Here is a 14,696-nt window from a genome sequence, read left to right as displayed (position 1 = left end):
GCCTATATTTATAGAATGAGAGATATCTAATTACCCTTTCCTTTACACAAATTTACAGAAAAATGCCACTATATTTTTCTGCCGAAAATACCCTTGGATTAAAATATATAAATGCGTTTCATTGGTACTTGTCAATTGTTGATATTCACAGTCATAATCATTTTTTTTTTCTTTCCAAGTTTTGATATTTGTTACTGATAATTCTATAATTTACATTCTTTTTTATTATTATTGTTATGTTTCAGGAATACAGTGATTTTTTTTAATGTTTGTAAAGAAATAAATAAGAGTGTTTATATATATTTTTTAATTTGTGTTTTAACTCATTATTTATTTGAATACTATGTTTTGTAAAATAGTTAAAATAGACATCTAAATTTGATAAAAGATAAATTAAATATAACAACACAATTGTTATGCAAAATGATTTTATTTTTATTTTAAATTGTTAATTTGGTCAGTTATTTGTTATTTTAGTTTTAAAAATTTTGATTAAAATCGAGTTTAGGGTTCTATTTGAACCATTTTATAAAACGCAAGTCCAAAAAATTATTTATCAAAACACAGTATCCAAACAAGTAATTAGACAAAACACAAAATCCAAAAAATTATAAACTCATATAAATTAATATGTTCTTGTCACTAAGTTGTTTGAGAATGTCTCATTAGTTTATTTTAGTAATATCTTCATATTCATATTATACTTTGCTATATTAGAAACTTCTTCAATTAGACAATATTTATTCACTTTTCCTTTTACTTATACTATTTTTTCTATAAAAAAAAAAGTTGAATATTTTAGCATAATTTATAATTTCATTTTTAGGATAGATAGATTTTTTTTTTTTTGAGTAATAGGATAGATAGATTTATAGTAACTGTTTTTTTTAAACCCCTATTCTTAACGTTAGATTTTAATTTTTCTCCAAAAAAATAGTTATTCTAAATTTAGTCATTAATAATAAATAAATACAAATTATATTTACCACCCATTTGTTTACACAATTTTCCTTCTTCCTTAACCTCTTTATAATTATCAAGCATATTTAATCATTCATAAAACTTGGATTAATTTTTCAAGAGATAGTCAATTCATCAAAATTGTTAAACATATATTTATCCATTGTTTAGTTTTATTCATAGAATTTTTCAATTATATTTATTAAATTTGCATCATTGTCATAGAAATTTTCAATAAATAAACAATATTATATGTTATCCCCATTTTCTGTCGTGGGCCCGGGATGATGGTCCAGGCCCATGGTCTGGGGCGTTTGGATGTGGGCCCGGCCCAAGCCCGCTTGGCACAGGAATAACCAAGGGCCACGACCCTGAGTATGATTCTGGACCCAGATGGTGACCCAGGACTTGTCGTCCGGGAGACGTACCAATGTCAGATTACCTTTGAAGTATACGTAAACGGCCCCAGAGCCTGGCAATAGTCCAGACCTGCGGTAAATGAAGAGGGACAAAGGTAAACAAACCTGGATCAGGTACTCCCGCTTGGCAAGGAAAAGCATCTGTGATCCTGAAGCCGTCCCACGACGCGTGGGGGTTGTCCCCACTTTTCACCTGCGGAAAAGGCTACCTCGGGATTGCACGCCGCTGTTTCAGATCTGCACTGCCAAGTACTCTGACTGGTCTTGTCCCCTAAATCTGCCTCGTAATTCGAAGTGCCCAGACCAAAAGCACCGTTTTGTCGGGCGAAATATAGTTTTTGGGCCACCCTGTTGGGCCTTAATTAGTCTTGAACCTATGTATGTTTTATCTTTTATATTGGGCTTCCACCAGAGAAGCCAAGAGTATCCATATCTTCGGTGGGCCCGGACCATATCCGGCCCAGATCCAGTGTTCCTATGAACCTATAAATACAGGCGATAGAACACTGGAAAATAGATCTCTCTTCGACTTGTATACAGTTACTCTGTCAAAAAATAGAGAGAAACCCCATTGTAAAATACTTTCCAATCTCTAATACAACTGATTCGTGGACTAAGGCTTATTAATGCTCCAACCACGTAAAAATTCGGTGTTAATCTTCTACTTTCCATATCTTTATTCTTAGATAATATTTATTAGTGTAGTTTCTGAAAATCTCGGTAAACATTATATATAAAAGAATGACATAAACATATTAAATGAAAAATTAAACTAAAACATTGTTTATAATTTTAAAAATATATGTATATATATAATATGATAATTTTTTTAAACATCCATGATATTTTTTTTAATAAAAAAAATTATGTATTATATATTATTATAATGATAGTTATAATATTTAAATTTATATTAATATAAATATTAAATATCTAGTCTTGTATTAAATATTATTATCATAATAATATTTTATAATATTTAAATTTATATTGATATAAATATTAAATATATATATTATTACAATAATGATATTTTATTTTATATTAATATAATTATTGAATATATTGTATTATATATTACTATAATAATGTATTTTATAACATGAATTTATATTAATATAATCATTATATATATATATGTAGTTTTATATTAAATATTATTATAATAATGATATTTTATAATATTTGAATTTATATTAATATAATTAATAAATATCTATTTTAGTTAATTTTAAATGAATATTTATTTAAATTTAACAAAATAAACCGTTAAAACCAATAATTTTCATTATCTACATATTTTTTATATAAAATAGATTTTGATTTATAAAATTTTGTTTTTAGAACGAGTTTGAATTTTGAAAGGTCTGTTAATGATATTAATTTTTTTTAATGATATTTCATGAAAAAGGTATCGTTATTTTTAATTAGTTTTAAATGAGAGATTTTGTGAAAGAAATTCTTCTTTATGATTAAGATGTATAAATGGGTTAATCCCTTTTAAAAGCAAAGCCTGCAGAGGGTTAGGAAATGGGCCCAAATGATTGAGTTGGAAAGTACAACGCAACATGAAGACTGGGCTTGTAAATGACACCCAAGCCCACTACACTCTTTCTTATGCCACCAAGGACAAGAAATAACCTGTTCACCTTTAGAGTGAGTCTCAAATTTTTTATTTATTTTTTTATTTTTGTTAGACTAATTGTCGAAAATAGATATTTTTATATGTTGTTTCATAAAATAAAAAAATTTTAAAATAATTTTTGCAAATTAATATTTTAGACAAAGTGTTGAGTATTTTTGACAATGTGGAATGTGTTTAGAAAGTCGTTTTACAAATGACTATTAAAAAAAACAAACCTCTTGTCAAACATTTTAAGCTTTTAAAAAATATTTCATTTAAAAGCTTCATTGGGACCTTTGTTCTTTGGGTGTGTGTGGATTAAAAGCTCGGTCGGAGACCTTGCTTGCCACTCAATCCCACATTGGTTATACGTGTGGATTGAAAGTGATATTTATGTTCAATCCTACTATTATTCTCTAATTTTATGATTGAGTTTTGAGATGTGGATTCTTATAGACTCTTAGACTTTATAAAAAAATATATATTTCATTTAAATTTCTTCTAAACTAACAAATTATAAAGTTAAAAATATTGTAAATAACTACATAAATATGAGAGAAATATTAAATGCACTTTTTTTTTACACTCTTTCACCTAAATAACTACATTTGCATTCCATAAATTTTGGCTATATTTGTAGTACAAAAAAATAAAATAAATGTATACTTCAATATGTCAGTCTAAGCCTTGAGACTTCATAATCTTGCTCGTGACAAAGAGAAGATCACAATCGTGGCCAGCGTATCGCTAGAGGTTGCCCAACGATTGTTCTTCCATTGAAGGCCAAAAGAGGGAAAGATGGAGGTTCGAGGGAGAAAAAGAAGAATAGATAGAATGGGGTCGATACAAACTGTGGGACTTCATGATCTTGCTCGCGGAGATGAGAGGATCAGAGTATCAAAGGTTGCACGATGGTGATTTTGCAATTGAGAGAAGACGTGAGAGACAGAGAAAGAGAGGAAATGATAGTGGGGTTTCCTAAAATTGCTTACTTATTGTGGTACCCAACTCAAATTTGTATAAACATTAAAGTCACCTAACTAAAATTTATTGTGGTACGTTATGAATATTCTCTTAAATCTAACAACTATTTCAACAAAGATCAACCCATTTAGTGCGTCAACAAATTAATTCTAAGACTTGACATCATCAAGCAAAGCACCATGAAAATCACTTAATTCACTTTGACGAAGAAAAGCAAAAGCTTTAAACGAGAAGGGTTATTATTAAATTTTATACTTGATGAGAGAGGAAAGATAGAATGTTTAAAGGGAATGGGAGAATATAGAGAATTTGTTTTCTAATTTTTTATTTTATTATTAGGGTTCTTTTGCAAAATGACTTAATTTTGACCTAGTTTTGATAATTTTGTGGAAAATAGCTTAGTTTTGATAACATCCCAGACAGTTAATCGAAATTTTTCAGACACCTGGTTGAAATTAAAAATTAGACCAGAGTGCAAAATAGCTTTAAAAAAAATCACTTTCACCCATTATTCCTATTTTTATGTAATTTTTATACCTAAATTTAATATATTTTTTTATTATATTATATGGTTAAATATATAAAGTATTTTGGGTGTATTTAAAATTAATTTAACAAAATATAAGTGCAAGAGAAGTTATTTTATTGTTTTGTAAAATATATTAGAAGGTTAAAGTGACAATTAAAATAAAATAAATCAGCAATTAGAGATTAAAAGTACCACGTACCTAAATAATACCTACATGGATCTTTAGAATTACATCATTTTTTTTAAATAACATCATTTTTTAAAGATAAACAAAACAGACATTTTAAAATTAAGTGTCTCATATAAACCAAGCTTTTTGGACTTTTTTTTGTTTTTTGTTGTTACTTGGGGAATCTGAGATAGGTGTTAAACAAAATTACATGTATATTTTTTTTGGGAAGAATTAGCTGTGTTTTTTCTGACTCATATATTTTTTATTTCATATTATAAATAATTGACTTATTATAATGTTTTATTCTAATATTCAAAATATAAACTATCTATTTATGAGCTGGTATAATATTATCCTGAAATAAAAGCATCGGTTTGGAGTAGAGCTGTAAATGTGGGCCGCCCGGCCCGGCCCGACCCACATTTTTCGTGCCTCCGGTAAATTCAGGCCGGGCCGGGCCCGGCCCATATTCAATTCGTGCCGTGCACGTGCCGGCCCATTTTTGAAAGAGTAGGTCCAGCACGGCCCATGGGCCCGGCCCATGTCGTGCCGTGTCGAGCCCAAGTCAGGCCGGCCCACTTTCTATATTCGGGCCCACTTTTAGGCCCACTTTCTATATTCGGGCCCAAATTTGGGCCCACTTTTTTTTTTGCCAAAAAATGTGAGGATGGAGAATTGAACCCTCCACCTCCTCTTTCACCATCAATGGACTTACCACCAAACCAAATACATTTCTTTGTTTAAATTATAATTTTAAATATTTTATATAATTTTTAACAATATTTTACACAAAATTATATCAAAGATAATTATTAGAATTTTAATACCTACTAATAAATGCTAAAAATTTATCTAACAAATCTTAAAATAAATTAATATAATTATAAAAATATAAACATTGAAAAAAATAAGACATATATTATCATTTTAATTTATTAATTATTGACAAATAAAAATTTATTATGATTATTAATGTCAAAATATCGGGTTTTTTATCGTGTCGTGCTTTCGGGCTAGTTTGTTCGTGCTTTCGTGTCGTGCCTTCGGGCTTGTCGTGTCGTGCCGTGCTAAGCCTGTGTCGTGCCGTGCCTGGCCCGAGCCCATATTTTTTCGTGCCGTGCCTGGCCCAAGCCCATATTTTTTCGTGCATTGTCGTGCTCGTGCCTCCCGGGCTCGTGCCGGTTTCATGCCGTGCTCAAAAGCCCGGCCCGTATTTACAGCTCTAGTTTGGAGCTATATGCATCATCACAGGTTGCTGCACTTTATTTCTATTTTGTTTTAATTTGTATTGATTATTTCTCTCGCATTTACTTGTCATTAGATGACCAAATCTCTCATTATAATAATAATAATAATAATAATAGAATAATTGAAGAAAATAATGTTTTTTTTAGTTATTTTGTCCCTTCTTAATTTTTGGCAAAATAACCTCAAAAAGTAGACAATTTTGCCAATAAATACTTATTATTATTATTATCAGGAAATATTACTTTTAATTTATAATATTTTTTTAGTTATTTTATACTCTATGCTAATTTTTGCAAAATAACTTCAAAAAAAGTAGACTATTTTGTTATTTTGCCAATGAGTACTTATTATTATCCGAAAATATTACTTTTAATTTTAGGATACACCAAACACATGTGTGGTAGTGGTAAAAATATGGTATAGATTAATACTGATAATTATGCAAAGACACAATCCATAAAACCTAAAAGAGAGATAGTAAAAAGATGAAGAGAGAAAAGGGAGGCTAGAGTGTATTGCAAAATATAGAGAATATATTATAGGTTACAAAACTAATAAGCCAAACTTTTTATATAAAACAAAAGATATAAAATAACAATAATTAAGAAAAGTCTAAAATACCCTCAAATAATAACTCTAACAAATACAATAATATCAATATGGCAGAACTCACTAAATCGACATGGCAGAACTCACTATATAATATACCAAACTAAAATCCTAGCTAGTTGATTAAATAGTGTCAACATGCATATATCACATCAATGTCAAACTAAATATAAGTTTGGGGCTCAAGCTCCTTTCAATTTTTGCTTTTGTATTTTTTTTATAAATTAAATCGGTCAAAGAAAGAGTAATTAGTAAAAATAGAATTTATTTTGCATTTTAGTTTTATTTCAATAATTTTTTATAAAATGACATCTATATAGAATTCAAACAGAGTGTATATAATTCTTGTCAAGTTATTCGGAAATTCTGAGAGATTATTTGAAAATTCTGAGAGAAGTATTAGAAGTGTGAGAAACCATTTTATATAACATTATTAAAATTAACCCAAAATACAAAATAACTTTAAAAAATATACTTTTTTTTACCAAAGCTCTCCCATAAAATCTTAATCCTTAAACTTTGAATACAAGCCCACTCAATGGTATACTCATGCATTTTTTTTTTCTCAATTGAAATTATAGTTTTGCGTATTGATTTCTCTGTACTTTGTAATATGCACCAAAGTCTTCATTTCTAAAATTGGAATAGATATTTTATTTAAAGAAGAAACTTTATTTAATTAAAACATTATCCTCATCCTATCTATAGTGCATATCACGATTAGTCAGTAGTGAATATCTTTCAATTACTTTGACAAAAATACTTTAAACCAAAAAAGAAAGAATACTTTATTTAAAGAAAAATCTTTTATCGAACTAAATGAATGAATGATTTATGAGAATAAATTTAATTCATATAATCACTTTTGACATATAAAAAATATTACTATTTGATATTTTAAGGTATCTAACACTATATAAAGTGATTTCTTACTATTGTTTAGCAATATTTCATATTAATTATTAATTTAAATTGTGTAGGTCCTGATATTGAATTGCACCAATAACGATATGTCATATTTTTATGTGATGTTGGGTACCACTTAAGAGTGTTCATAAAACCGCTCACACCGCACCGCAATTTGCGGTTTAGAACCCTTCGCGGTGCGGTTGCGGTTTGTATTTTTGCCAAACCGCGCGATACGGTGCAGTTTGCGGTTTTAAATTTTATAAATACGATTTAAACCACACCGCACCGCATCATTATATATATTAACTTTTTTATATATATATTTTTTTCAATTTTACTACATTTAAAGTTAATGCATAAATATTTATATAGTATAATATTATATACATAATATCTAGAAAGAAATATAATATTTTATAGGATGCTAACATATATTCTACTTCAATCTAAATATATTCCTTCTTAATTAAAATAATATTTACTTTTATATTACATTTTTTATTTGTTATTAGTTTGTTATATTTTTATTATTTCGTTTAAAGTTTAGTAGCTTGTTGTACATTTAATTATTTTGTTAAACACTCTATGGTTATAAGATTTATTATGAATCTTTCTTAATTATAATATTTAATTGTTAAATTATTTGGCGATAGGTATAAACCGCCAAAATTGCACCGCACCACACCGCATTTTTGCGGTGCAGTTTATGCGGTTTGAGGTCTATGCGGTCCGGGTTGCGGTTTGAAAAATTGTTCAAACCGCATATGCGGTACAGTCCAAAATATTAGAGAAAAACCACACCAACCGCACCACGAACACCCCCTAGTACCTGTGGTGTACTTAGCATTTTTCTATAAAATATATTTTCTATCAAGATAGCTAATCGCCTGACAATAAGCGTTGCTTTAAGATTCAATACAACCCTCATTGAACAAGTACTTACGCTAGGAATAAAAATAAACCTAATTTAAAACATTTTAATATAAATACTTCTTTTACAAATGCACTTTATTAGTAATATTAAATCATTAGAAATCCCTCAAATTCCATAATTCTAATGCCATCTAAGCACACATTCTGCCAAATAAATTTGTATTATTATCATCATTAAAAAAAATAACCTTTTTCATTTTTTATATTATTATGATTCTTTGTTTTATTGTTTTTTTTTTTTTTTGAAATAAGGATAAAGATTAAAACAAAATTGTTGCACGTGCATGAAATAATCACACGTGTACCGGAAAATTGAATCTAAATTTTAATTTATTTATTTTTTAATTTTTGAAAAAGACAGAAACTCAAACAGTAAGGATTTTGTCGGCTGGGGTACTTGAAAGTGCAGTTAATAACCGTTTAACGGCAGAAGAAGAAGAAGGAAGTAAATCCGAGTGCCACGTGGCAAACAAATAGCCTCATCTAACGTGGTAACTGCAAATGAAATTTCCTCAGTGGGACCCAAGAGAGAATATTTTTGTTCCGAAAATACCCTCGTCGTGTTGTGTAGCGTAATCGCGTCTCTTTTGTCTCGAATATCAATGAATATAACTATATATATATATGTGTGTTGTTTGATTCTGTATCTTCTTCCTTACGATTTCGTCAACGAAATTTCCGAGCCCTGTTTTTAGGCCAGACCAAAGAGAGAGTACCAGCTAGCCAGACAAAAGGGTAAAAGGAAAAGAAAGGAAAATGAAAATGTTTTGACTCATTCAAACGAATCCATCAAAGCCCGAAAAAAGAAGAATAACAAAGTTGAACTCTCAAGTGAAATGGGTGCCTCTGTTGATGCCTTGTGGGCTATCAACTCATGCTTTTCTTTTTGGAAAAACAAAAGGTGAGTGCTTTTGATTGTCTGTGTATTTATATATAATATATATGTATGTGTGTGTGTGTATGCGTTGGATTGTCGGTTGCTCTTGTCAGTTTCTAAGTTCTTAAATGATTATTTGGGTGAAATTTTGGCCAATTGTTTGTGTGGCGTTGGAATTGGTTGGGTTTGGTTGGATTTCTGACATGGGGTTTCGAAATTATTCATGGGTTTTTTGTTTTATTGGAAGAAAACCTTGTTTGGATTGGATTTAGGTTTTGGGTCGAGAATTTTAGATGTTTTTTTTGTGTGAATTTTTTCTCTTCATGTTGTTCTGAATTTGGGAATTGGGTTTCTGTTTCTTGTTTTTTCTTTGAAGGATTGATCACTGTCTGTTTGAAATTAAGTGTTTGAGAACTGGTGATTATGATCATGGTGTTGTTTTACTTCGTCTAAGAATTATCAGAGTACTTATTTAGTGGGGTTGTTTTAGCTTCTTTTAAAAAAGGTTCTGATTCAATTTTGGTGTTGGCTGTGGTGGTTAAGATTTTTGCGCTCAGTGAAACAACATGAAGAAGAAGAGTAGGGTCGCCAGAGTGAAGAAAGGTAAATTTAAGAGGGGGTTTGGAAAGATTTTGAAGTGTCTCTGCTCAGGAGACCAAGTAAGAGCAGCAGATAAAATGGTGCCTACGTTTGAATCCCTTACGATTGAGGATTATGGAAATGAGATTATTTCGAGAGCTCGCGAAATCGCTAAGCAACCGGACACTGGTAATATAGAAGAAGCTGAATTATCTCTTCGTGAGAGTGGTAGCTTGAACTACGAGGTTTGTAGCTTTTCACTCTCTTATTTGTATTTTATTTTCATTCTTTGATTGATTACTACTTAGAAGGTTAGCAAGTAAATTTTGGCACTGTGTGTTTGCAAATTAAAATGTTGCTGATCCAGCTTATGTTGTTTTCTACTGTTAAATGGTTTATTTAGGATTTGGTTTTAGTCATCAGAATATAGATGCCACTCAAGTTGTATTATATTTATTATGAATTGAGTTGATATAGTTTTTGCTTTAAATATTTATCTGTTTTAGAAGAAGAAAAATAGATGAAGGAAATGGACCATACTTTGATCACTTTGCTTTTTGTTGAGGATGTAACTGTTTTACTCATAGAGCATTGTGCTGTTCATTTACTTGGTATCTTGAATTTCTTAGGTCCTTACAAGAAGAGACATTTGAAAACCTATTCGTTGTGTCAGAGCGGAAGTGCTTGTTTTTAGGAAATCGTTTGTACCATCGTCTTCCTATGGTTGACTTTGGTTGTTTATAGTTCAAGTCTGTCTGATAAATGGTTATCCTTCTCTGCTTTTGCTTATGAGAAGCCTTTTCTTTTTTGTCTTTGTTAAATTTTCAGGTTTTTTTTTTTAATTTGTTCACAACCTTGGTATACTAAAGTGATTGCCTTGCCACTCATTCTTTTTGTTACTTCTTTATCAATTAATTTGGGCAAGGTTATTTTTAATTTACTTAATGATCTAAACAAGTTTGCATGGACTCTCACGCTAGTTTGTGTTTACAATTTTCAGGAAGCAAGAGCATTGCTGGGAAGATATGAATATCAGAAAGGAAATGTTGAAGCTGCTCTACATGTATTTGAAGGAATAGATACATCAACAGTGGCTCCCAAGATTAAATCCACACTTTCTAGAAGAGGAGGGGAACGTCGTAGAAGCAGCTTTCAAAATATTGAAACCTCATCGATGTCGATACATGCTGTTAGTTTACTTTTGGAAGCAATCTTTCTCAAATCAAAATCATTGCAGGCGCTTGGGAGGTTTAAAGGTACTCAATTTCCTCTGTTTAAGAAATTTCCAGCTTCCCTTTAGATTATTGGAATTGTTTGAAGTAAATGCACAGTCATTTTTTCTTCAATCATTTCAATTGGTTGTATTCCCTTTTGTTTTAAGGGATAAAGATAAATCACATTAGTTTCATACCATACATATGATATATTTAAACAGTTCAATTTGTCCATATTAACTTAAATTTCAGTAACACAAATAGTAACTCCAAAAGTGTGCAATTTCGGTGAATTCTGTTACATTGTCTTGAACCATTACTTTGGATGGATATGCTAATTCTATCAGAGAATCTGGAATGCCTTGACAGACAACAAAGCTATTATTTGTGAAATTTGGAACCACTTGAATTAGACCATTTATGGGAAAAAATAAGTGAAGATTAATTTGTGACCTTTACTTGATAAGTGAACTAGCTTGGCAAGCTAATGCATATTTTCAATCATTCTTGCAGAAGCTGCTCAATCTAGCAAATTTATTGTGGACATAGTTGAATCTTCATTACCAGAAGGGTTGCCTGAAAACTTTGGTGCTGAATGTAAATTGCAGGAGACTCTTACCAAGGCTGTTGAGCTGCTTCCTGAACTATGGAAGCTTGCTGATTGTCCAGTTGAAGCAATCTTGTCATACCGACAGGCTTTACTCCATCCTTGGAACCTTGACAGTGAAACCACTGCTAGGATTCAGAAAGAGTTCGCCATTTTTCTTCTCTACAGTGGAGGTGAAGCATGCCCTCCTAACCTCCGATTCCAAATGGATGGTTCATTTGTACCCAAAAACAATTTAGAAGAAGCTATACTTTTGCTGATGATTCTGCTTAGAAAAGTTTCTCTAAAGAGAATTGGATGGGATCCGTCAATCTTAGATCACCTTTCGTTTGCTCTATCTATTTCTGGGGATACCAGATCTCTGGCTCATCAAGTAGAAGAACTACTTCCAGGGATAATTAGTCGAAATGAACGGTATTACATTCTTGCTCTTTGTTATTATGGAGCGGGTGATTGCTTGGTTGCTTTGGATCTACTGAAGAAATTGTTTAGTAGTGGAGACAATCTCAACCATACTCCAGCTTTACTTATGGCCTCAAAGATATGCGGGGAAGTCCAAAATTTTGAACAAGAGGGAGTGGATTTTGCTCGCAGAGCCCTGGAATTTTTGGATGGTACATGTGATCAGCTGGAAAGCACTGCCAATTATCTCTTGGGAGTTTCTCTTTCATTACAGGCTAAATTAGCTGTTACCGATTCTGAGAGGGTATCAAGACAATCTGAAGCACTTCTAGTTTTGGAAACTGCTGGGAAATTGACAAGAATGGAAGATCCTGTAATCCTTTACCAACTTAGCCTTGGAAATGCCGAGCAGAGGAAATTAAATGATGCGCTTTATTATGCAAAAAACATGATTAAACTAGAAGGTGGATCTAATTTAAAAGGTTGGCTTTTGTTAGCTCGAGTATTGTCAGCTCAAAGAAGGTTTGTGGATGCTGAAGCAATCATAGATACTGCATTGGAGCAGACAGGGAAATGGGATCAAGGAGAACTGTTGCGAACAAAAGCTAAACTTCACACTGCACAGGGTCAGATGAGAAGCGCCATTGAGACGTATACTCAACTTCTTGCGATTCTTCAAGTTCAGAAGAAAAGCATTGGTTCTGAAATGAAGTTATACAAGGTATGTCATACCATTTATTGGAAAAGGAAAAAAAAAGTCTTTCTTGGATTAGTAACTTTGACAAAGTTTCTTTCATATGTGCATATATCCACATTTTGGGGTGAAAGAACTGGATTTTTTTCAGAATAGATGCCATTTTTCTAATAAGAGGTGTAGATTGGCAATTTTAAAAATATGAGATAAACGTAGAAAGCTTCACTGCCTATGAGAAAAACATAGGAAGGCGTACATGTGGAAGTGATCCTCATCATTTTAAAAGTTATGTTGCCTTAAAAATAAATAATTGATTGACTATTGTGTTTTCCTGATGACAGAGTGGTAGAAGATCAGTTAGAAGTTTGGAATTAGAAATATGGCATGACCTGGCTTATATGTATATAAGGTTGTCACAATGGCGTGATGCTGAAATATGTCTTTCTAAATCCAAGTCCATCTGTTCTTACTCTGCCACTAGATGGCATGCCACAGGTAATATATAATTACCCTTAGATCTTCCCACATGGGTCCATTTTGACATGTTTGCCTTGATCATTACCACATGATTTGATCTGTGTTTCTGGAATAAAGCTATGATAGAAAACACTTTGAGAGGAGATACTTAAGCTGTATACAATTGGAGTCTGTAAATGCTTTATCTTTTTAATAGCTGGAAAGAGAAGAGTAAACAGATTTTGGTTATTGTTTTACAGGTGTGCTTTACGAAGCCAAAGGCCAATACAAAGAAGCTTTAAAAGCTTTCTTAGTTGCTTTGGATACTGATCCCACACATGTTCCAAGCTTGATCTCCACAGCTGAGATTCTCAGGCAGCTAGGTGATGAATCGCTGGCTGTTGTCCGAAGCTTCCTGACCGAGGCTTTACGGCTTGACAGAATGAACCATTCTGCGTGGTACAATCTCGGTCTGTTCTATAAAGCCAAGGGTAATGCTTCATCGCCATTAGAAGCTGCAGAATGTTTTGAGGCTGCAACTTGTCTTGAAGAAACTGCACCTGTTGAACCTTTCAGATGACTACTCATCTTTACTTGACCAAACTTTCTGTTGTAAATCTCAGATGACTGTCTATTCTCATATCATGATAGGTTTGGAAAATAATAAAGTTTTTTTCTCCTTTTTCTTTTTAAAGCAAATTAGCATTTTTTTTGAGGTAAAAAAAAGCAAATTAGCACTATTAGACATCACAGGAGACAAAAACACCTTTTAATATATTTCAACAGGAAAAAGATAAAGTATATATTTACTATTTCTTTGAGCTTTTTTCACCAAGGTTTAAACATTTTTGCTTTACTTGGCTATATAATGTATAATAATACTAAGACTGTGATAATATTACTTTCTTTTTTATCATTCCAAGTATACAAAATCATGGTTCTGGAAGAAAAGAAATTATATTAATATGAAGCCTGTCATACACTTATATTTTCCATTAAATTTTTATATGAAATGATATATCAGTGATTCACTACTATTCTCCCTTTGCCAGAGTGGTTAGAACTTAGAAGATCATCTATGTAGAGCTAATTGTTTGAGACATGGAAACTATGTAGCCATGATGCTGATATGCCATTTTAAATCCAAATCCATATCAGTTCTTAGAGGTGTAAAAAATAACATGTAAAAAATTATTTAAAAGAAATGAATAGTTAACAGCAAGAGAATATTATTATATGTTAATGATGAGGACAGAAAGGAGCAACATGTCCAATAAGAGTGAAGTGTGTGTTGTGGCAGAAAGCTTTGGTTTGTCCTCTGAGCCTGTGATTGTGATTGTGAACTAGTTCCACATCTTGTAAGACAATCCCTTCACATCCAACCCTCTCACTACAATCCAACTTTATAGCAACTTCACTTGCACTTGTGCCTTTTATATTTTGGTAAACCACATTCCTCACTTGAACAGCAGACTCCTAT

General features: G+C 31.4%; 1 protein-coding gene across 1 annotated transcript; it reads left to right on the top strand.

Annotated features, from left to right (window-relative positions):
- Positions 1-9,028: 9,028 nt before the first annotated feature.
- Positions 9,029-13,915, top strand: LOC133784800 (protein NPGR2). Its single transcript, XM_062224074.1, has 6 exons — positions 9,029-9,288; positions 9,808-10,088; positions 10,844-11,099; positions 11,571-12,787; positions 13,102-13,255; positions 13,477-13,915. The coding sequence occupies exons 2-6, from the start codon at positions 9,831-9,833 to the stop codon at positions 13,794-13,796; spliced, it is 2,205 nt and encodes a 734-aa protein (XP_062080058.1). The 5' UTR covers positions 9,029-9,288; positions 9,808-9,830; the 3' UTR covers positions 13,797-13,915.
- The last annotated feature ends 781 nt before the right edge of the window (positions 13,916-14,696 follow it).

The sequence above is a fragment of the Humulus lupulus genome, chromosome 1 (assembly GCF_963169125.1).
Source record: "Humulus lupulus chromosome 1, drHumLupu1.1, whole genome shotgun sequence".
NCBI lineage: Eukaryota > Viridiplantae > Streptophyta > Magnoliopsida > Rosales > Cannabaceae > Humulus > Humulus lupulus.
This window is presented reverse-complemented; position numbering and strand designations above follow the sequence as displayed.

Coding starts and splice junctions, on each gene's coding strand:
- LOC133784800 (XM_062224074.1), top strand. CDS start 9,831: ATGAAGAAGAAGAGTAGGGTCGCCAGAGTGAAGAAAGGTAAATTTAAG. Junction 11,100..11,570: donor GGCGCTTGGGAGGTTTAAAG/GTACTCAATTTC, acceptor TCATTCTTGCAG/AAGCTGCTCAATCTAGCAAA. Junction 13,256..13,476: donor CACTAGATGGCATGCCACAG/GTAATATATAAT, acceptor ATTGTTTTACAG/GTGTGCTTTACGAAGCCAAA.